Source organism: Macaca nemestrina, chromosome 18 (assembly GCF_043159975.1).
Source record: "Macaca nemestrina isolate mMacNem1 chromosome 18, mMacNem.hap1, whole genome shotgun sequence".
Lineage (NCBI taxonomy): Eukaryota > Metazoa > Chordata > Mammalia > Primates > Cercopithecidae > Macaca > Macaca nemestrina.
Window position 1 is genome coordinate 80700151 of NC_092142.1, and position 24368 is coordinate 80724518.

The window sequence follows — 24368 nt, forward strand, 5'->3', positions numbered from 1 at the left end:
CCTGTGATCCCAGTGCTTTGGGAGGTAGAGGCAGGAGGATTGCTTGAGGTCAGGAGTTCAAGACCAGCCTGGGCAACATAGTGAAACCTCCTGTCTAAAAAAGAGAAAATTAGCCAAGTGTGATGTGCGTCTGTAGTCCTATCTCTTCAGGAGGTGGAAGTAGGAGGATCGCTTGAGCTCTGGAGTTCAAGGATGCAGTGAGCTATGATGGCACCCCTGCACTCCAGACTGGGTGACAGAGACCCTGCCTCTTTGAAAAAACAGTATAACTCAAGCAACTTAGAAGTGAAATTCAAGTGCCTAACAGCTGACTAGGTGCCTCTGAAGCTGGGTCTAGTCACAACGAAGATACCTCCATTAAAGAGCATAGGAAGGGTTTGAATCAGATAGCTTCATGCAACATACGAATGAAAAAAATAAGTTTCTTAAAGAACATATTAGCTTCTTCTCATGAGATCAGGAAAACGGGACATCAGTTGTCTGGGGTTCTTTGCTCCTGACTCTCTGGGGCTGGCACTGTGTTGATCACATTTTTCAGCTGGGGAAACCGAGGCTGTTGGTATTTAAGTGGTCTGCCTAAGGTAAAGTGTACTCTGACTCCAGCGCATCCTCAACGAGGGCTTCAAATTAGGGCCATGAATTGGCAATTCCTGGAGGGTGATTGTGAGGAGTATATTTATTTTTATTATTTATTTATTTATTTATTTTTGAGACGGAGTGTCCCTTGGCCACACCCGTCCTAGCTCATTGCTGCATCGAACTCTCCAGCTCAAGCGATCCTCCCGTCTAGGCTTCCCAAAGTGCTGAGATGACAGGCGTGAGCCCGGGTGCCCGACCGGGAGTGTGTTAAGTATACAGCAAACACCTGGACTGCGGCCGGCGCTCCAGGAATGCTGCGATATTGGTGCACTCCCTTTGCACCTGGCCAAGTGGCCTCGGGCAGGTAGCCTCCCCTCGGGCTGCCTCAGTTTCTTCCTTGGCACGCAGAGGCGGGGCTCCAGGCCTGGGCCGCCCCACGGCGGGGAGGGCGCCGGGACGCGGCGCTCGGGGTGCGCTCCGAGAGGCAGATCAGACTGGGCGTGCCAGGGGCGGGGCGGGGCGGAGCGGGGGGGCGGCCCCCGAGGATCACGTGGCGCGGGTCCGCGGCCGAAGCAGAAGTAGCGAGCGCCGGTGGCGGAGGGCGTGAGCCGCGGGGAGTAACCCGAGTCCGGACGCGGGCGGCTGCGCGCGGGACCTCGGATCCCAAACCCGGGGCAGGCGGGCAGCTGCGCCCGGGCGGCACGGCCAGGTGAGCTGCTCGGCCGGGAGCGAGGCAAGCAGGGCGCCCAGGGACCTGCGCCCGGCGGGGACCGGCGCCCAGGGCGCTGTATCCGAGGGGGTCTGCGCCCTGGCTCAGCCGGAGCGGGCAGGGACGGGGCGCACCCTCCGGGACCCCGGCCCACCGTGCCCGGGTCCGTTTGGTGACGGCAGGGATCCTGGCTCAGCCGCCGGCACTTCCTCACCCGGGGCCAGCGCCACCTCTCCGGTCTGTGCGGTGGGGCGGCCCCAACTTTGAATGGGGACCCGGAGGAAGGTCAGAGGTCGTGCGGGGGCTGGCGTTCAAAACTCCTCTTTCCGAGCGGCTCTACGTGGGGTGGCGCAGTCTCTCCTGACCGCCCCTGTGCCCAGAGCTCTCGGACGCTCGGAGCCACACTTCCCCGTCTCACTTCGGTGGTTGCGGGTGGCGGGTGGGGGCGATACCGCGGGAGGCGCAGTCCTTCCCCGATACTTTTGGAGAGCTTGCAGGACACTCGCGATGCCCGCTCCACAACTCTCTGCGTAATTATGCGTGTGTCTGTGCGTGTTCCTGGTTATACTTTGGAATCCTAATGAGGGCATTACCTGCACAGCAAGAGTTCAAGTTAAAGATGTGTCCCGTTTGGACAGCGAGCTCCTGGATTCCAGCAGGAGGGTGGGGCGGGGCTCTCTTGGTACCCAAATCTTGAACTAAGGTGAGAAACTATGGGAGGGGGGGTGGTGTTTAAAGGGGTGACATGCTCGAGGGTAACAGGTGGCCTTGTCCATCAGAACTTAATTTGAATTTCAGTTCCATCAGTGTGACCCTGGGCAAATTGAAGAACTTTTTTGAGTCTGTTTCGCCTTCTGGATACTGGAGCCACCCAAGCCTGTTTTCCAGGGCTGTGTCGAGATTATTGCTGTTCCACGAGGTTCGCTGAGAATCGGGGAGTATCCATGGAGAGTCCTCGGGCAGTTCCTGACTCTCTGGTTCAAGGGCATTCTGTGGGGGCATGGGCCCTCGTCCTTAGCTACAGTTCTGTGGGGAAGTGTTAGAGAATTTTGAAGTCTATGCCAGCCTCAAGCAGTTTCTCTTGCAACGGTGTGTGTGCACTCACGTGTATGCCAACTCAGGGCCAATCCTCATTGTGAGCCTCACTGATGTTTAAGTCACCTAATGATGCAGCTGCCACCCCCCACCAGCGACTGGAGTATGGGCAGTTCCTCTGGAAGAGGAAAAGCAGAGACCCCATGAGTAGCTGTTTTGCACTCATTCGGTAGAGTCAGTGAAAAACTGCTGGTGAAAAAACTTGTGAAAACACTTCTTGGTTGGGCGCGGTGGCTCACGCCTGTAATCCCAGCACTTTGGGAGGCCGAGGCGGGCGGATCTCTTGAGGTCAGGCGTTCCAGACCAGCCTGGCCAACATGGTGAAACCCCATCTCTACTAAAACTATAAAAATTACCTGGGAGTGGTGGGTTGAGCCTGTAATCCCAGCTACTCAGGAGGCTGAGGCAGGAGAATCACTTGAACCCAGGAGATAGAGATTGCAGTGAACCCAGATCGTGCCACTGCACTGCAGCCTGGGTGACAAGAGGGAGACTCCCTCTCAAAACAAACAAACAACAAACAAACACTTATTAATTTATAAAAGAGCAAGAACACAAAGAGAAAAGTTTTCCCGTTACATCATCACTTTACATGTAAAGTCCAAGTCGTATCCTCTACCCTCACCCAGACTCCAATAAATACTAACCACTCTCCTGGATTTACCAGCAGATCGCCTTTATAAAAATGGAATTGTATTATACTCATACACTTGCAACTATTGTTTGCAACTATTTTTTTCATTGACCTCACAAATCTTTCCAGATCCAATTGCTTATCCATCATCCTCATTCTTTCTGATAGCAACTGAGCATTCTTCAATGCGTGTGCACCATGGTTTATCCAGGAGGCCCCCCACATTGATGAGCAATTGTTTCCTGTTTTTTTTTTTTTTGTATTTCTATTGCAAATATTGCTTCCATGATTTTCTGTCATACATATTGCATCTTTGTGCATGTCTTTCTGTACATGTACAATTGCAGGATTGAAGCATATGCTTGTTTTGCTTTTTTTTTTTTTTTTTTTTTTTTTTTTTGAGACGGAGTCTCGCTCTGTCGCCCAGGCTGGAGTGCAGTGGCGCGATCTCGGCTCACTGCAAGCTCCGCCTCCCGGGTTCACGCCATTCTCCTGCCTCAGCCTCCCGAGTAGCTGGGACTACAGGCGCCCACAACCGCGCCCGGCTAATTTTTTGTATTTTTAGTAGAGACGGGGTTTCACTGTGGTCTCGATCTCCTGACCTTGTGATCCGCCCGCCTCGGCCTCCCAAAGTGCTGGGATTACAGGCGTGAGCCACCGCGCCCGGCCCTTGTTTTGCTTTTTAATAGCTGCTCACAGGTTGCCCTAAAAGAGCAGGGGTTGAATTTACACTCTCACCTCCGGTGGCTGACACCATTCCTTTGAGAATAGTGTATGCCCTCTGATGCCACAGGATGGGTGTCAGGTGCAGTGGGAATGTCCCTTGAACTGTTGGAGGGCCCTTACCACACAAGTATTTGCCTGTGCCCCATTTTAGCAGAATTGTTTTGTGGGATTTTGGATGAAATGCTGTACCGGCTTACCATGCAGAGAGCACTGAAGAGACAGAAACTTCCTTGATTTCTGGTTTGGGGTCCTTATATCTCATTTTATGCCCTTCTAAATAAGTTTATGAAATACAAGAACATGAATGAGCTTTTGAGATACAAGAAAATGTCCTTTAGAAAGACATGAAATGTAAAAATGGCAGAAATCAGTTATTCAAACTCAGCCATGTTTGTATTTACAAAATAAGTGATTTTATAGAATTACCCATTAAGAATGGGAAACAGGAACAAAAAAGGGATTTCAAGCCTTTTTTTTTTTTTTTTTTGAAAAAACAACAACAAAAAAGCAGAAGCAAAATGGAAGTTGCTGTGATGGCTGGTGCACTCCCCTGGGGTCAAGGCCTTGGAGACCTCCCTGCCATAGTTGCTAAAGCATGGCACGCCGGAGGCCTGAGCTGGGTGCTGGCAGGATTTGAATGGTGGACTCCAAGAATCTTTTGGGCATGAAGATCTGTTTCCAATTGTATCTCACGAGCTCATTCATGTTCTTGTATCTCATAAGCTTCTTTAGAAGGGCATTTCATGAGTTACAAGAACCCCAAACCAGAAATCAAAGGAGTTTTTGTCTCTTCAGTGCTCTCTGCATGGTAAGCCAGTACAGGATTTCATCCAAAATCCCATAAAACAATTCTGTTAAAATGGGGCACAGGCAAATACTTGAGGGGTAAGGGCCCTCCAATAGTTGAAGGGACATTACTACTGCACCTGACACCACCCTGCAGCAACAGAGGGGATACAGTGTTTTCAAAGGAACGGTGTCAGCCACTGTAAGTAAGAGTGTAAATTCCACCCCTGCTCTTTTAGGGCAACCTGTGAGCAGGTATTAAAAAAAAATTGGTGAGAGGCAGCATGGAAGAGCTGGTGTTTATGGCTGAGCTGATCCACTGGGCTTCCAAGCTGGAAGTAACTGGAACCCTGGGGAAGGTTAAGTCCAAGGCCTTCCCAGATGCAGGGCTGGAAAGAACTGAGGAGCCTGGTCCCTTGTCCTGGTTTCTGTCTAATTGAAGGTGTTATAATGGGGCTTGTGTTTCCTACTTATATTCCAGTGGATGATGACCTAGAGACCTGGGAGTGTGGAACTCCAGGATGCGTGGCTGGGGACAGTCAACATAGTGAAGAGCTTTGTGGTTGGCACCTGGGTCAATTCCAGTTTCAGCCACTGTCTATCTGTGTGACCTTGGATAAGTCCCTTAACCTCTTTTGAGAGGGGCAAGTATTGGCAAATCAGTTAATATCTGGCCAAATTCTGCCACAGGGTTCTGGACTGGGGGCTTGGGACTCAGGTGAGGGTTTTGATCTTGGTGCTGCCACTGTTCTACATGACTTTGATCAAGTAATGTGACCTCTTGGGATTTCAGTTTTCCCCTGCACTATTTCCCATTGAGGTAAATGAGATGAACCAGACATGACAGGTGCTTGGCACCCAGGGAGGTGCCCAATAAACGGCTGCTTAACAGGGATAAAGTAGGCCATGGGGGCACCTTGTTCATCCCTTTGTCCTGGGTAATGATCAGGAGGTTATTTTAGGTTTCTCCTGATAAGGTAAGATGCACATTAACTCTCAGCAGGGTTTTTAGCATACTCTGTTCTGCCTCGCAGTCTTTGCTTAAACTTCAAGCCGGTTCCTCCTGCTTCGTCTTTTTTGGAAGATTGAATTCAGATGCCTGCTTTTTTCCCCTGAAAACTTTTTCTGAGTCCTTTAAGTGCCTAGCCCCACTCCAGATTAAGTTTAGGGGCCCTTCGTGATGCTCTCTGCCCGCCGCCTCCCCATGCATGCTTCTGCTGCTGCACTTGTAACTACATTAGAATTCTCAGTTAATTAGTCTGTTTCCACATGGGCACAGGGCAGGTGTAATTATCTCCTGTTGCTGGTGTGGTTGGCCGAGGAGGTGCCTTTGGTATGGGTGTGCAGTAGAGGGAGGTGGGGGCAAAGGGCAAATCCTGAGCCCCTCCCCATTCCCCTCATTTGCATCCTAGTCCCCAGCTCAGTGCCTGGCATAGAGTTGACATTTGATTAATGCCTTCCCCAGTGCCTGATTAATGTTAACTGAGACCCTGCTAAATGCTGCAGGCTGTGCATACCTTGTAGTTTTTCGTCCTCCCAGTCGCCCCTTGTGGACATTTAACCTCCATTTTACAGATGAGGGAAGCGAGGCACAGATTTAGAGCAGCTTGGCAGGAGGCTGAGCCGGGCGGGAATCGTAGACAGCCCTGGCTGAACACCAGCTTCTCAGAACTCCTTCCTCTTTAGATCCTGGAAAGGTCTATCCTCTGTAACCTTGAGAGCTACAGAGTAACAACTCCAGGCATCTACAGGGACTTGGAGGGAAAGAAGGAGATAAGAAACAGAACAAATAATGGTAATTTTAACAATAGCTTAATCTAAGGAGTGCTGACTTTGTATCATTGTTTTAAGGGCCTGAGATACATTATCTTGTTTAAGCCTTACAAACACATTTAGATGGTGGATACTGTTACCTTCTTTTATGGGATTGGAAATGAGCCCAGAGGATCTAAGTAACTTCTTGTAGTGGCTGCGGTCTAGCTGGCAAGGGGGTCCCTGGTGGCTCAGCTCCAGGGCCTGGGGAGCTCCGTCACTCTAAGTCCTATTTTGGGGGCAGGCAATGTGTTTCTGGGGATTAGGGAGGCAGAATAAGGGGATGGTACAGAGTGAGGGCTCAGGGAATGACTACGGATTTTGAGCAGAGGAGTGACATGATTTGATTCATGTTCTAAAAGGATCTTTCTGGCTCTGGGTTTGAGAATTAACCCTAGCAGGTCAGGGAAGAAGTGGGGAGACCAGGATTAGAATAGTTCAAGTATGAGATCCTAGGAGGAGCCGGTGAAAGGGTGAGATGCGTTGGAAGTGGTCGTGAGAGAGTCCACGAAAGGATTCCTCCAAGATTTTGGGCCCAAGCACCTCTCTGACACCGCCCGCGAGCATAAACAGCAATCAAGGACACCTTCTAGGTGCTGGGCATCACCCCAGGTGCTTTGCTGGGGCATTTCTGAACACTCCCATTTTAAAAAGGCTGAAACAGGCACAGAGAGGTCAAGCAGTCTACCGAGAGCCACACAGTCAGCAGGAGCCTTCTCTGGGGTTTGAACTTGAAGCTTCCAAGAGCTGACATTTCCTGCCTTTTATCCTCATTTCTATGCAGAGGAACCATTTGCCAAGGTCTCCATGGCCGCTTCTGAAGGCTTGGTTTGTTTTTTGTTTATTTCATTTTTTTTGTGTGTTCTTAGTTTTGCTTAGGAAGTAAAGAGATGGTTAGCAATCTCTAGACAGGATAGAGAAGGATATTGGAGATCAGGGGTGAGAGATGGGAGCCAGGCTGGTTTGTTTTGGCTATTCAAATATTCTGTAGGATAAGAGTGGTTGGGGAGCGAGGAGGTCACTGCCAGGCCAGGGTGATTTGGTTATTCAAAGCCCAGGTAACGGTTGGGTCCTTGAGGCCAGGGGCTCTTCTCACACTTCAGTTTCCATTTAAACCTTTGTGTCCTGCCTAAGCTCTCTGAGTGGCCAGCAATGCCTTGCCACTAGAACCTTCTCCTAAAACTCATCCTGATTGACATGAGACAGGATTTTGGTTCCTGAAGTTCATGCCCTGTTACCTAAATCCCCTTCAATACTAAAGTCAGTTCACTCTTTAATTCTGCCCTTTCAGCCTCCTGATTTCTCCTGATTCCTTCCTTCCTCCCTGGAGTGGCCCACAATGTCCACCATGGTCAATGTGGATTCCCTTGCGGAATATGAGAAGAGCCAGATCAAGAGAGCCCTGGAGCTGGGGACGGTGATGACTGTGTTCAGCTTCCGCAAGTCCACCCCTGAGCGGAGGACCGTCCAGGTGATCATGGAGACGCGGCAGGTGGCCTGGAGCAAGACCGCTGACAAGATCGAGGGCTTCTGTGAGTACTCACTGGGGGCAGCGGGGCAGTGTGGCCTGTCCTCTGGGGCCCTGGCCTGAGCACCTGTCCATTTTCCTATCTTGTCATTACTGTGATTGTTGTTGGTTTGATGTGTTCTTTTATTCTTCTGAAAATGAAAGCATTGCCAGTTTGTGTGGGTCTCTGATGAGGTTTACAGCAGGTGGAGGAAGTTCAGCCAGGACAGCTCTGGTGAAATAACAGAAGCCGGGGTCAGCCAACTTGGAAACGGCATTCGGGCAGCCCTCCTTGCCTGGTGGGTCTGTCCCCTATCTGACAGCATCAGGGCTCGTCTGCTTCCCACAGCTGGTCTAGTCATCTGTCCTCTTAAGGGCTAACTAGCCCAAGCTTGCAGAAACTCATAGTGTGGTCACCAAATGCTACCGTGTTTTACTGCACACCACAGCAGTGAGGGGCCTTCGCTTTAGTCTCCAAGCAGGGAGAGTGAGTTGTTGAATGTTTTGTAGCTTTCAAATGCAGTTCTGGTCCTGGTAGCGGTGTCCGAGGTGTCCTTCCTCCCCCACCTCCTTTAGATTGGTCTGTTGGTTCAGATCCTAAAGTTTCTAAGACTGTTTTTAACTAATAAAGGCACTTAAGCAATTTTCAGTTGCAAAGATTTGCTCTAATTTGTGTTTTTAAATTAACTAGTTTTTAATTGAAATATATATTCCTGGGGGTTAAGGAGTCAACTCAAATGTTTCTCCTCCCCAGCCCCTAATCCATGCTACTGAGGCAAGCTCGTTACAAATTACTTTTATCTTCCAGAAATAGCCTATGCTTGCATAATGTGTGGGTTAAAAAAATGGGAACTCCTGTACACTTCTGCACCTTGACTTCTTTTTGTTAATTAATAATGATGTTGGCGGTGGTTTCTTATCAGCACACATTGATCTCATTCTTTCTTTAACACATGACATGTAATGGCACAGGCCTCAATGTAACAGTTTAACTCCAGAGAGAAGCATTTTGTGCTATTTCCAGGCTTTTCTTATTAGTCGAAGTGACTATTGTTGTACTCTTTTTTTAAACAGATTTAATTTTTTTGAGACAGGATCTCTTTCTGTTACCCAGGATGGAGTGCAATGGCATGATCATGGCTCACTGCAGCCTCTACCCTCTGGGCTCAAGTGACCTTCCTGCCTCAGTCTCCCAAGTAGCTAGGACCGTGGGAATGCACCACCATGCCTGGGTAATTTATTTTAATTGAATTTTATTTTATTTTTTTGTAGAGATGGGATCTCGCTATGTCTAGGCTGGTCTCGAATTCCTGTGCTCAAGTGATCCTCCCTCCTTGGCCTCCCAAAGCATTGGGATTATAGGCATGAGCCACCTCATCCAGCCTTGTACTGTTTTTTTTTTTTTTTTTAAATAATAGTTTTATTAAGACATAATTCACATAATATACATAGAATTCAGCCATTGTATGCAGCATGTATAATGTGGTGGTTTTAGTATATTTATATATATGTGCAAGCACCACTATCATCAAATGTAGAACATTTATACCACCTCAAAATGAAACCCCATACCTTTCACCATCGCCCCATCCCCTCATCCCCCCTACCAGACGTAAGCAACTGTTAAATTTAATTCTGTTTCTATAAACCTCCCTGTTCTGGACATTTCATAGAAATGGATCATATATATGTGGGCTTTTGTGACTGGCCTCTTTGACCCAGCATTTTTCAAAGTTCATCCTCTTTGTTGCGTGGATCAGAAATTTCCCTTTTTATGGCAGAATCATGATACATTGTATGGCTATTCCACAATTTATGTAGTCAATCATCTGTTGACGAACACTTGGGTTGTTGCCGCCCTTTGGCTAATGTAAATAGTGCTGCTAAGAATGTTTCTCTACAAGTTTTTGTGTGGGTGTCTGTTTTTATTTCTTTTGGGTATATACCTAGGAGTGGAATTGCTGGGTCTTATGCTAACTCAGTTTCATCATTTTAGGAACGGTCAGACTGTTTTCCCAAGTGGCTGCACCATTTATATTCCCTCCAGTGAGAGAGAAGGGTGATCCTTGCATCATTCTTCATGTGTATGTATGGGTATATCCGAAGGACAGCTTCCTGGAGGTTTATTTCTGAGCTGAAGGCTATGGTATATTTTAACTTTAAAGGGAAGTTTGGCAGCACCCTGCAAAAGAGGTTGCCCCACTGTATGTTTCAGCTACAAGGTGTAAAAGTACCTGTTGCCTGCACCCTCATCTATGCTGCCTGGCTGCTAAACTTGGCTATCCACAGGTAGATTTTGGTAGCTTGGTGTCATCCTTAATTTGATGTATCCTATCATGAGTGTGATCAAATTGCTTTCTGAAAGGCTTCTCCTGGTTTCGGAGCAAAGTGGGTCTCTTGTGGCACAGAGCCAGAGCCCTGATTTGAAACTGCCAGTGTGGAGGTAGCCATCTTCCCTCTCCACTGTTTGCATTGGTCGGCTCCACCCCCAGGTGGCCCAGAAACCTGTTGCAGCTTGGGTGGCCACCCTCCCTTCCCCCACAAGTGGTGAGAGGGTTGGCACTGATGGTAAATACAGGTGGGCCACGTTGAGAGTAGACTGCAGGTTGTTCCTTTCTCTTCTCAACCTGCCCATCCCAAGCCTAGCTGCCCATCAGAAACACCCAGGGAGGATCTTGAAAGTATAAGGTATTACCATGGCATGTGTATACACCTAGGCAACCAACCTGAACGTTCTGCACACGTATCCCGGAACTTAAAGTAAAATAAAATAAATATATATATAAAAGAAAGTAGAGCATATTGGAACCTTCTTCTGAAGCTCATTCTGATGGGCATGAGATAGGATTTTGGCTTGAAATCTATGCCCTGTCATGTTCCCCTTCTGCTAAGTAATATCACTTCACTCGCTTATGTGGGTGCGCTCTCTTACTCTCTCTCTGTTTTAGAGACAGGGTCTTGCTCTGTTGCCCAGGTTAGGGTGCAATGGCCTGATCATGGTTCACTATAGTTGTGAACTCCTGGGCTCAAGTGATCCTCCTGCTTGAGCCATGCAGCTGAGTCTCCCATGTAGCTGAGACTACAGGTGAGCATCGCCATGCCTGGCTGGTATTTTAACTTTTGTGTAGATAGGGTCTTGCTATGTTGCCCAGGCTGGTCTCAAACTCCTGGCCTCAAGCAATCCTCCCACCTTGGTCTCCCAACGTGCTGGGATTACAGACAGGAACTACCATGTCTGGCCTCAATTCATTCTTTTATTTATCTGTTCAGCCTCTTTGTTTCCTTCTTCTTTCTCCCTGGAGTGACCAAGAATGATGATATTTCACCACTTTGGCTGGGGCGTTGTATTATAATAAATCCCCCAGATGGTCTGGTAACTAGGCAGGTTTCACACATATGCCACTGGAGAGAAACTGCCCTTCTTTCCCCTTCTCCCTCCTCTCCCTCCTTTTCTCCCTCCTACTTTCTCTTTCTTTCGCCTTCCCTTCCCACCTTTGCTCCTCTCCTTTGCCTCCCCTCTGCCGTTTGAATGCCTGCTGTAGGCACTGCCCTAGGCACTAGAGATATAGCAGTTATTAAATTGGATTCAAATCTTCATGGAGCCTATATTGCTTTATCAGGTATGAGCAGTATGGGGCTTGACTTCCAGTGCCATTGGATGAACTTTGCTGTGTGATCTTGGGCAAGTTACCTCCACTCTCTGAACTTTAATTCCCTTATCTGTGGAATGGAAATAACACTGGTGTCTACCCCACAGGGTCATGGTTGGGAAGAAGCAAATGAGAAGATGCATCAGAGAGGCTCAGCTGAATTCATAGCATGTGACAGGCACTCAGTTGTTGGGAACCACCACTGTCGTGATTTTTGCTGTTGTTGCTAACTAGTAGAGTCCAGCCTGTGTAGGGAATTAAAGTCTTGCTTAGGGGTTTGGACTGCAGGGGAGTAGGGTCCATTCTCAGGTTTTCAGAAGAGGGCCGACGTGGTTGGATTTGTATCTTTGAACACACTGTGGAGGTCCTGTTTGAGATGACATTGTTGGTGAAGTGACAGGGAAAGCCAATTATGTGTGAAGAGCTTATAAATGATCCTTCCCCCTCACACCTTGAGAGAGCCTTCAGGCCCTGGGTGGGGACTGTCAGTGTCACTGCTCAGTCTCCTGCTGAGAAGGGTGACATTTCATCTCAAGAAGAACTCCCAGCTCTGGCAATTCATTCACGGGGTTCTGGTTAGGAACTTGCTGGTTACCGTGGGGTCTTCAGGGGCGGGTGCATATGAGAGGAGCACCGGCACATGGTTTTGGAATAGTTGGCAAGTGGTGTGTGACTTTTGGACAGGTGTTACAATCCCTGTGCAGCCCTGGGTAAAACACTGGGTCCTACTGTCTAGAGCAGTGCGTGGTTGTCAAGCAGGGTGATTTTTGCCTCCTCCTCCCTACTCCAGGGTACGGAGCATTTGGCAATGTCTGGAGACGTGTTTGATTTTCTCACCTGGGATACAGGGTGCTACTGGCATCCAGTGTGTAGAGGCCAGAGAGGCTGCTAAACGTTCTACAGTGCACAGGACAGTCCCCACTACAGAGAGTGATCCAGCAAACATGTCAGTGGTGCAGGGGTTGAGAAACTGCTCTAGAGTCATGTGTTTGCTTTGCTCACAGCAATAAAATGTCACTGGGTAAAATAGGGTTTTGCTGTGAACCCTGTTTTTTTTTTTTTTTTTTTTTTTTTTTTTGAGACGGAGTCTCGCTCTGTCGCCCAGCCCAGGCTGGAGTGCAGTGGCGCGATCTCGGCTCACTGCAAGCTCCGCCTCCCGGGTTCACACCATTCTCCTGCCTCAGCCTCCCGAGTAGCTGGGACTACAGGCGCCCACAACCGCGCCCGGCTAATTTTTTGTATTTTTAGTAGAGACGGGGTTTCACCGTGGTCTCGATCTCCTGACCTTGTGATCCGCCCGCCTCGGCCGCCCAAAGTGCTGGGATTACAGGCGTGAGCCACCGCGCCTGGCCCAATGAACCCTGTTTTGATGGAACTTTCTCATTTGTTCAGCACATGTTTGCCATCATATTGAGTGCTAAACTCTGCAGAGAGAGGGAGGAGGAAGGATGGAGTCCCAGCCTGCCAGAGGGGGAGACAGACTCAAACTCACCCTTGCAGGATTGCGTGCTTAGTGCCATAGCGGGAGTTTTCATTGGGTATGGTATGAGGAGGAAAGGCTTTTGTCCATTTGGGTGTGGGAGAGATGGTGAGGAATGGGAAGGGCTCATTGTGGAGGAGCTGCTTGGGTGGAATTGAGAGAGATTTGCTAGGTAGTTAGCAGGGATGGCTGCCCTGATCCTGTGAGATTAATGGGTGTCATGTAATATAAACAAGTAGATTTGTGGGTCATAGATCTGGGCAGGGCTAAGCTGGGTGATTCTTCTACTCTTTGTAGCCTGGACTGAGGTCATTTGGTGTCACCTGGCCTTGAAGGTTCTGGAATCTTCACTCACACATCTGGTACCTTAGTGGTGATGGCTGGAAGACTGGGCTTAGTTGAGACTATTTTTTGTTTGTTTGTTTTTGAGATGGAATCTCTGTCACCCAGGCTGGAGTGCAGTGGTGCAGCCTTGGCTCGCTGCAACCTCTGCCTCCTGGGTTCAAGCTATTCTCCCACCTCAGCCCCCTGAATAGCTGGGATTACAGGTGTGTACCATCATATACAGCTACTTTTTGTATTTTTAGTAGAGATGGGGTTTCATCACGTTGGCCAGGCTGATCTTGAACTCCTGACCTCATGCTATCTGCCCACCCTGGCTTCCCGAAGTGCTGGGATTACAGGCATGAACCACCACACCCAGCCTCAGCTGGGACTGTTCACCAAACATCTACCATGTGGTGGTCTCAAGCAGAAGAGTCCCAGGCAGAAGCTATAGGCTTCTTATGACAGCCTCATAAATCCCAGGACATCACTTGCACCGACTCAGATCAGTAAGCCCAGCTCAGCTTCAAGGAAAGGAAATTTCTCTCTTAGAGAAGGAATGGCATGCACATCGACGGTAGGCAGGAACTGATGGTGGCCACCAGCAGCCTAGCTCCCATATGAACATGTCGACTCTCAATCCTGATTTGTGATGCAAATCCCTGCTCTGCCACTGTATTAGTCCATTCTTATGCTGCTAATAAAGACATATTCCAGCCTGGGTGCAGTGGCTCACACCTGTAATCCCGGGACTTTAGAAGGCCAAGGCGAGTGGATCACCAGGGGTCAGTTGTAGGGGCTGGGTGTAGTGGCACACGCCTGTAGTCGCAGCTACTTGGGAGGCTGAGGCAGAGAATTGCTTGAATCTGGGAGGCGGAGGCTGCAGTGAGCGGAGATCACACGACTGCATTCCTGTCTGGCTGATAGAGCAAGGGTCTGTCTCAAAAACAAACAAACAAACAAAAAGACATACCCAAGACTGAGTAATTTATAAAGGAAAGAGGTTTAATTGACCCACAATATCACAATATACCTGGAGAGGTCTCAGGAAACTTACAATCATGGTGGAAGGAGAAGCCTTCTTTACATGGTGGCAGCAAGGAGAAGGAGATCTGAGTGAAGGGGGAAGCCCCTTGTAAAACTATCAGCTCTCACGAGAATTTACTCACTATCACGAGAACAGCATGGAGGTAACCGGCCCCATGATTCAGTTACCTCCCACGACACATGAGGATTATGGAAACGACAATTCAAGATGAGATTTGGGTGGGGACACAGCCAGACCATATCAGCCACTTACTAGAAGTGTGACTGGATGCTAATTCTTTTGTTATATTTCTGTGCCTCAGTTTCCATATCTGTCAAGTGAGATAGTAGTTTCTGTTTTACTGGGTGAGAATTAAATGGATTTTATTGTATGTACTTTTTAAGATGTGGGAAATATTGTATAATAGAAACTTAATACAATAAGACCAGAAAGAAAAAAAGTCCCCCTGGTGAGGACCCCCAAGGCCTGACCTCTGGTAGAGAAGACTGAGTCTGAAGCACACCACCTCCCTTCCTGGCTTCCGGGTTCCCTGTTGCTTTGCAGGGGTGTTGGATAAGATGGTGCTGGGATTCCTTCCATCCCCAGCCTTCTGCATAGAGTTAAGGAGCTGGTTGTCTCTGAATGTAGGGAGGGAGCTTGTGGCACTGTTGGGCATGTTAGTTTTCCTTCCTTTCTGAGGGACCCAGTTGAGCAGTCTCCGGGTGGAAAGGGGTCTGCTCTGGGGCCTTTCTGAGTTGAGCCTTAGGTGTCCTTTTGCATCTTGTCCATTTGGGAGGCCTGGATTTTGTTTCAGGAGCCAATGTGGTGCCACCTGTTTGTGGGTCTGGCATTTTAGGGTCAGCTGTGGTGATGGGCCCCTTTGAGGGCCTGGACTGCGTCCATCTTAACTGAATAGGCTTTTTATCCTGACGCTTTCACTTTTGCTTAGGCATATTTTCTCTGTCTGCTTATTTTTGGCAAGTTGTGGCTGCCCATGAGTGAGGGATTCTCAAACGTGGGAGCTGTCTGTTTCCTTGGTATTAGGTTCTTGGGGTTCCCACTTCATAATGGTAATAGTGATACCATTGATGACAGCCTCTTCTCATGAATGCTCACTGTGTCCTATTCTCTGTGAAAGCACATCAGAGATAACTCCTTAATCCCCGCAGTGGTCCAGTGAAGGGGGAGCTATCCCTGCTTTATTCATGAAGAGATTGAGTCTTGGAGAGATGAGGTGACATGTCCAAGTTTAGGAAAGGGCAGAGCTAGAATTTGAACTTGTTTTTCCTACTCTCAGTCTCAAGTCTTCTTCCTGCTCTGTGGTGGTTTCTTCTCCTAAATTATCTCAAAGATGTATCAGTTCTGTGTGTCATGAACACCCTGCCTGAGACCAGGCAGCTTTGTTTAGACTTTCTTCATGACAGCAGGATGCAAACACATGAATCCTTATGTGTGCAGAGGACTTGCTCTGCCAGGTGTTGGAAGTACCAAGAGGAAGGAGACCCGGTGCTCATCCTAGAGGTGCCGGATTAGTGGGGAGACGGCGGATACTGGGAAAAGACCACAAACACAGCCTGGAAAAGTGCTGTTGTGGACAAGGGTGCCGAAGCCAGAGTTGACTGTATTTTGGCTCATCCTGAAATCCACTCTTGGACTTCTTTTCATGGAAAAAATGAATATTTTTGAAAGTTATTATTTTATCAAAATGTTTTTGAAATAAATGTGAAAATACTACTACTACTACTAATAAATAAGTAATAATATTTTCTTGCTGGCATCTCCTAAGAAGAAATCCATTGTCTGAGGGTGGTCCCCAAGCTCCTGCAATGAAGCATCTCATCAGAAATAAGACACAACCAATGCCTGAAGTGTCCATAAACTTATTTGCCTTTCAGTTATTGGTATGCGGTGATGGTATAAAGAAGGGCTATCAGATCCTGGCCCTGCCACTTGGTAGGGGTGTGACCTTGGGTCTCTCATGTCACCTCTTTGGGCCTCCATTTCCTCATCTATACAATGAGAATAATTGAAGAACACACCTCATAAGACTTGTGAGAAGTGAATGATGTGATATATGTAAAATGCTTCAATAGTGTCTGGCACAGAGGATGTGCTTAAGTATTTTTTGGTCTTGCTGTCATTGTTGTCGTCATCATCATCATCATCATCATCCAGTGTAAAGGCAGATGGCATTGTAGAAAGGATGGGATAAGTACTACATCTTCCATTTATGTGAGGATTTTCCTTCCTACACCCAATGGATTGTCCTCCTCCCCCTGGGGCATGTGTCCTCCACATTGGAGCCTGCCAGTGTGAAAAGTAGAGTTGACATTTTTATTCTTGATGATGCTATAGCCCTACTCTTATGCTGGATAGTTGAGGAATTGCTTGTCTTGTTATTCAAGAGTCGTCTTCTATCCTGGATGACAACCTTAGAATATTCTTAGAATTTGTTCTTTTGTTGATTTAGCAAATACTCAAAGAGGACCTGATGTGTGTTGGGCAATGTGCTTGTCACTGGGGATAAAGTAGTGAACAGGACCCTGAAGATCTCTAGAGGATCTTACAATCTTGTAGGGAAAGCAGAAAAAGCCAAAGTAACACATTTAATCATGTTGGATCGTGATGGATGCTAGGAAGGAAAGAAACCGGGTACTGTAATAAAGAGTCATTAGCCAGGAACACTAGCTTAGCTGGGGAAGGCCTTAGGGTGGCCTCTCTGTAGAGGTGACATTTGAGCTGAGACTTGAAGCACGAGAAGGAGGGAGCCATGGGAAGCTCTGTGGGGAGAGCATTCTGGCATAGGGCATAGCAACAAAGCTTTCCTATTAGTGAAGGTAGCCTAACTGCAGTAACAAGTTATTTCTTCCTATAAGTTTATCTCTCACTCAAGTCATGATCCAGTGGGATTGGGGGGTGGGACTCTGCTGTCTGACCACAATGGGACTCTGTGCTATCATCTCCAAAGGTGTTGGAGGCTACCACAGAATCCTTTGCCTGACCACTGCATGGAGGAAGAGGAAGAGTGGCGGATGGCTCAGGGGGGTGGAGGTTTCTATGGGCCATACCTGAAGTGGATGTATCTCTTTCCTCCCACCTGCTTTATTTTTTTCCCCCAAGAGACAGGGTCTTGCATATTGCCCAGTCTAGAGTACAGTGGTGTGATCACAGCTCACTGCAGCCTTGAGCTCCTGGGATCAAGTGATCCTCCTGCTTTGGCCTCCCAAAGTGCTGGGATCACAGGCATGAGCCACTGTGCCTGACCCCCTCCCACCTTCTAATGAACAGAATCTGGCATGTGACCAAGTGCAAAGGATGCTGGGAAACGTGCCCTAGCCACGTGCTAGAAGAACAGGACTTAAGTTGGGGGGCATCCTTCCAGGCTGTTATGCAACCCCTAAGTTTGGAGGGTACAGAGGCAGCTGTAGGTACCCCAGTGAAGGCTGATAAGTAGGATGATTGTAAGGGTTTGGGGGTCTTGTAGGAATCCAGGAGAATGAACAGTCTCATTGCTGGGCTGCATGGAAAGGGAAGTGGTGAGCCATTGGCACCGAGGACCTTCCCGTCTGTAACAAGAGCTGCTGATGGCAATGTCTCTTAGACAGCCTCATCTGCCCTCTTGGGTGTCTCTCACAGCTGTGGCCCTCCCCTCCTCAGCACAGCCTGTCTCCAAACCCTGGTTTTCTGTTGCTGCCCCATCAGTGACAGCTTTGGTTTTGCAACCTCCCAAGGATGGACTCCAGAGAGAGAGGTCTCCTATGGGCCTTGCCTTTTGAAGCCAGCGCACATGAGTGGGCTGCTTTGGAGACCAGTATCCCCTGGCATGACCAGCCTTTCCTGGGCATGGGGATGGATTGGATGTGGTCTCCTGTAAGAAGACATCGTCTGGCTCCTTCTGGGCTGTGGGCTGTGGTAGGTGCCTGTTACGATTGAATTGTCCTTACTGGTTTCATATGTCAAGGTCCTAATCCCCATTCTCAGAATGTGATCTTATTTGGAAAGAGGGTCTTTGCAGATGTAATTAGTTGAGTTGAAGTTATAATGGAATACAGTGGGCCCTAATCCAGAATGACTGGTTTCCTTATGAGAAGAGGAGAGACAGACACAGGCAGAGAAGGCCATGTGTAGACAGACACAGAAATCTGAGTCATGCATCTGCAAGCTAAGGAACACCGGGGGTTCTCCCTCGGGAGGAACCAGCCTCGCCGACACTTTGATTTTGGACTTCTGGTCTCCAGAACTGTGAGACAAATGTCTGTTGTTTAAGTCACCCAGTTTTTGGTATTTCATGAGGGGCAGGCCTAATACACAAATGCACTCTCATGTAACAGGGGCCTAAGGGCAATGGGGTGAGTACAGGGATTGACCTACCCATTTGGTCACTGATACTGTGGATGGGTTGTGGTTTGTCATAATGGAATTTGAGAGCCCTTGCTTTCTTCCACGCATCATGTTATTTTCTAGCTGTGTTCGTTCTGGCCTGGGCCCTGAGAGTGTAAGAGGGAATACAGTATAGTGGGTAAATGAGGGAGGCAGCATTTGTCCTTAGAAATAGCACCAAGTTCTGGGAATGCAGGTATATTTGGAGTTCCTGACAAGTCAGTGCAGGTCCAATGTCTTAGGGTTTGTGCTGAGTTGGGGGAGGGATCTAGTTAAAGATGTCCCTTGCTGAATCATTTTTGAAAAAAAAAAATTATCTCCACCTGCCCCCAGTCCGTCTTAGATATAAACACAGGTTTTTGCATACCAGGCTCGCAAAATGATGTATCGTGATTTGTCTTGGAAGAGACTTAGGTGCTGGGCAGTTTAGAGTTGAAATCAGAAATCCTGGGGTTGACTTTTCCTGCTTTCATGCAAGGCGTGATCTTGGGGCCAGGTCTTCGGCAGTCCTGACCCACAGACTATGCGTGCTGGGAGGCCAGGGACCCTGTCCATTCTGCTCATCGGGGGGACTTCCCAGCACCTGGCCCGTATCTGGCCCATGGCTCGTGCTCCTCAGATACCTGGTCAACAGATGAATCAGGGAAAGGCCCTGGCTGCCGCTTTCAGCCTCGGACTTCCCATTTCTCCCTAACCATGGCAGTATCTGGGGTTGAGATAGGGCATCTCTGTGACAGCTTCCTCTTTAACCATACACCTTGGCTCCACTCTTGGTCCTGGCACTTAGTGACTGTGTGACCTTAGGCAATCTACTTGGCCTCTTTGAGTTTCAGTTTTCTTATGTCTTTTGTCTTTTTTTTTTTTTTTTTTGAGATGGAGTTTCACTCTGTCCCCAGGCTGGAGTGCAGTGGCACAATTTCAGTTCGCTGCAACCTCCGCCTCCCGGGTTCAAGCAATTATCCTGCCTCAGTCTCCTGAGTAGCTGGGATTATAGGTACCCTCTATCTTGCCTGGCTAATTTTTGTATTTTTAGTAGAGATGGGGTTCCACCATGTTGGCCAGGCTGGTCTTGAACTTCTGACCTCAAGTGATCCGCCCACATTGGCCTCCCAAAGTGTTGGGATTACAGGTGTGAGCCACTGCGCCCAGCCTTAGTCTCAGTTTTTTTATCGATAAGATGGGGTAATAGTGGAGCTCACCCCATCAGATCACTGGTGGGATTAAATTTGTAAGTGATCGTCACATGTCCAGTATGTACTTAACACAGGGTGCCTCCCACCCATGCTGCTGTATGTCTTCTCAGGCAGCAGGTGCCTGCATTTGTGTTTGCGTGGGGTACATGGGATAGGCCGAGACATAGCTCGCATGTGTAGGGGGTGTCCTCCTCCTGCTCTTCTGTAGCACACAGCTAGGGGTCCTCTGGGGTTAAGGGCCCTTGGATCTGAGCCTGGATAGAAAAGCAGCCCAGCTCTTCTGGGAGGCTGGGGAGGCCTGGGCTTGGAGAAGGAGTGTCGACAGGGTGATGGTGAAGTTCTGGAACTAGAATCAGTGGTGATGCCACTTCACAGCCTGGGGGCCTCTCCACTGTCACAGCGTCGTTGGGAAGAAGCTATAAGGTGCTGCTTTCATCTACACAAGTTGTGCTGGTGGCCAGGGGTAGGCGTGAGTTTTGGGAGGTGAAGTATCTGTGTGTGTGAAGAAGGATTCTGTTCTGAGAAAGAAAGAAATGGGAACTTACTAATTTGTAGAATGGAAACTAGCAAAATTAGGCAGAGCATGGTGAGAGCATGTGCAGCAGGAAGAGGAGACCCCCACAGAGCTCAGAAGAGGTGGAGGAGGGGCTGTCCCCCTGGCCTCGGACTTCAGGGATCCCACTGCATCTTCTCTGCTCCTGCTTGGGCTGGATTTCATCGGCCAGGTGTCTCCCTCCTCAGGACTTCCAGCCACTCCAGGCTGTCCCTGGCCTGCCACCAGCCTCTGCCAGTGGGAAAAGCCCCCACACCAGCCAGTGGCATGGCTGAAGGAGGGCCCGTGTCCCTGGGGAGGCAAGAAGGGCCCAAGCCCAGGGTGGTGGAGAGTGAACGTTACACCAGTTTCCTGTTTAGACAGCTCTGGGCTGCTTCCCTCCGGCCTTGCATATTTCTCCTAATTAAAACAACTGCTTTTTCCCCCTCATTATAGAAGTAATATGCATTCATTAGTAGACACATTTTAACCTACTTCTGGGTGAGAAAACCCTTTAGCCTCAGGCTCTCAAGTAGCTGGGATTACAGGTACCCTCCACCTCGCCTGGCTAATTTTTGTATTTTTAGTAGAGATGGGGTTCCACCATGTTGGCCAGGCTGGTCTTGAACTTCTGACCTCAAGAGATCTGCCCACATGGGCCTCCCAAAGTGTTGGGATTATAGGTGTGAGCCACTGCGCCCCACCACCCAGACAGATGTGTGTTAACACCTGGTGTCCAGATCTTTTTTCCCCACAAAACATATTCACAAGACATTTTCACAACATGTAACCCTTTCGTAATGTACTTTAGTAATCTGCCTTTTTCATTTTGTGCTACATGTGACCATCTTAGTATTATAATTAACTATTTTATTTTAGTTAATGAATTAATTTTTTGAGGCAGGGTCTTGCTCTGTCGCCCAGGCTGGAGTGCAGTGGTGTGACCATAGGTCACACTGTAGCCTTGAACTCCTGGCCTCAAGAGATCCTCCCACCTTGGCCTCCCAAAGTGCTGAGATTATAGGTGCGAGCCACTGAGCCCAGCCTTTTATTAACTATTTTAAATGTTGATGTTGGTTTAGAAAATAATATGACAAACCCCACATACTCAAGAGCAAAGGATCTAGGATCTGACTGCCTGGGTTCAAATCTTGGCTATGTCACTTATCAGATTTGTGGCCATGGACAAGTTACTTAGCTTTTCATTGCACTCATCTGTAAAATAGGATAATAGTGGTACCTATTACATTGGACTCTCATGAGAACTAGGGGAGTTAATTATGTATCATACTTTGTGTATCGTAGTACTTGGCAAATATCCCAAGCACTCAATAAGAGCTACTATTGCTATTATTATTTTTTAAATTTGCTTTTATTGTAAGTTCTGGGATACATGTGCAGAATGTGCAGGATACATAGGTAAATGTGTGCCATGGTGGCTTGCTGCACCTATCAACCCATCACCTAGATATTAAGTCCCACATGTTAGCTATTTATCCTGATCTCTCCTCCATCCTTTCATCCATCCCCTGTCCCCCGGACAGATCCCTTTGTCCATGTGTTCTCCTTGATCAGTTCCCACTTAAATGATTGAGAACATGTAGTGTTTGGTTTTCTTTTCCTGTGTTAGTTTGCTGAGGATGATGGCTTCCAGCTTCATCTGTGTCCTTACAAAGGACACGATCTTGTTCCTTTTAATGGCTGCATAGTATTCCATGGTGTATATGTACCATATTTTCTTTATCCAGTCTATTGTTGATGGGCATTTGGGTTGATTCCCTATCTTTGCTATTGTGATACTATTGCTATTATTATTTCCAACCCTTTATGATAGGCAGAATAAAGGCTCCCTGCCCCCAAAATGCCCTTGCCTTAATCCCTGGAGCCTGTGAATATATTACTCTATACGGCAAAAGGCTCCTTGCAGATTGAACAGATCTTGAGATGGGGAGATGATCCTGGATTATCTGGATGGATTTGAAATCACAAAGGTCCTTGCAGGAGGGAGGCAGGAGAGTCAGAGTCAGAGTGAGACTGGAAGATGTACCAGCTGGCTCTGAAGATGGAGGAAGGGGCCATGAATCAAGGAATGCAGGTGGCTTGTGCAAGCTGGAAAAGGCAAAGGAACTCATTCTCCCCTAGAGGGTCCAGAGAGAGCTTGTCCCAGTGACGTCTCGATTTTAGCCCCATGAGACTCACGACTTTTGGATTGCTGACCTCCAGAGCTGCAAGATAGTCAGTTTGAGTGAAGTTACTATGCATGTGGGAATTTGTTAGAGTAGCAATAGAGAATGAATACCACCCCGCCAACCAACCTAGACAAGTTGTGATATTTGCTTTGGATCTTTTTGGTTTTTAATAAAAAATCTGTATTAAATAAAATACAGATATAGTTAAGTTTTCATAAATACCCTTCCCTCCCTAGAGAAATCAGTATCATGATTTAATAATTATAATTCCCATTTCTAAAATTTTCATCTATGATTAACATATAATATGTTTTGCAGGTCTTTACATAGAAGACACTGCATGGTGTGTATCCCTCAAGCAACTTGCATTTTTTTGCTTGACATCGTGAGGATTTTCCATATTGTTGTAGGTTTATTTTAACATCCATGAGCAATTTCACTCAACAGCACACCATGATGGATTGATCTGTCCTGTAATGCTGGACATTTAGGTTGTTTCCAATTATGATAATGCCCATTGCACCAAACATGTCTTCGCTGTTTGAAATTACTGTAGGATTCTGTGTCCGGAATTGGTGGGTTCTTGGTCTCCCTGACTTCAAGAATGAAGCCGCAGACCCTCGCAGTGACTGTTACAGTTCTCAAAGGCAGCGTGGACCCAAAGAGTGAGCAGCAGCAAGATTTATTGTAAAGTGAAAGAATAAAGCTTCCACAGCCTGGAGGGGAACCAGAATGGGTTGTCCCTGACTGGCTCCTGCAGACTGCTTTTCATTCCCTTATCTGACCCCACCCACGTCCTGCTGATTGGTCCATTTTACAGAGAGCTGATTGGACCATTTTGATAGGGTGCTGATTGGTGTGTTTACAATCCCAGAGCTAGACACAGTGCTGATTGGTACATTTACAATCCTCTAGCTAGACATCAAAGTTGTCCAAGTCCCCACTGGAATCGGGAGCCTAGCTGGCTTTATCTGGTGGCTTCCGCACAGGGGCTGCAGCTGGAGCTGCATGCCAGTGCTGAATCGCGCCTGCACTCCTCAGCCCTTGGGCAGTGGATAGGACCCAGTGCCATAGAGCAGGGGGCGGTGCCCCTCTGGGAGGCTTGGGCCCCGCAGGAGCCTAGGGCAGAGCTTGGGGGCTTGGACATGGCGGGTTGCAGGTCCTGAGTCCTGCCCCGTGGGGAGGCAGCTGAAGCCGGGTGAGAATTTGAGCATCTGGCAGGCCGGCACTGCTGGGGACCTGGCACACCCTCTGCAGCTGCTGGCCCAGGTGCTAAGCCCCTCACTACCCAGGGCCTGTGGTGCCGCCGGCGCTCCAAGTGCAGGGCCCGTGGAGCCCACGCCCACCTGGAACTTGCGCTGGCCCGCGAGCGCAGTGCGTAGCCCTGGTTCTCGCCTGCGCCTCTCCCTGCACACCTCCCCGCAAGCAGAGGGAGGCGGCTCCGACCTCGGCCAGCCCAGAGAGGGGCTCCCACAGTGCCCTGGCAGGCTGAAGGGCTCCTCAAGTGCCACCAGAGTGGACGCCGAGGCTGAGGAGGCGCTGAGAGTGAGGGCTGCTCTATATTGTCACCTCTCAATTCTACCTTATTTTTTAAAAACCAGTCTCCTATTTTTTTGATATTATGTAGTTGTTTTTTATTTTATTTTATTTTATTTTGAGATGGAGTCTTGCTTTGTTGCCCAGGCTAGAGTGCAGTGGCACAATCTCAGCTCACTGCAACGTCCACCTCCAGGGTTCAAGCGATT

At 48.3% G+C, this 24368-nt stretch overlaps 1 protein-coding gene across 4 annotated transcripts in view; it reads left to right on the top strand.

The window, feature by feature from the left end:
* The window catches only part of LOC105491204 (phospholipase C gamma 2), a 237073-nt gene that overhangs the window by 45553 nt on the left and 167152 nt on the right, over window positions 1-24368 (top strand). For 2 of the 4 annotated variants that reach the window (XM_071085005.1, XM_071085006.1), the window contains exon 2: window positions 7633-7873. In XM_071085005.1, the coding sequence (XP_070941106.1) occupies window positions 7681-7873 (193 nt within the window). In that variant the 5' untranslated portion in view covers window positions 7633-7680. Of the gene's footprint in view, window positions 1-1171; window positions 1289-6305; window positions 6325-7632; window positions 7874-24368 lie in introns of those variants that run through there. The other 2 variants (XM_011757391.2, XM_071085007.1) reach the window with 2 other exon arrangements.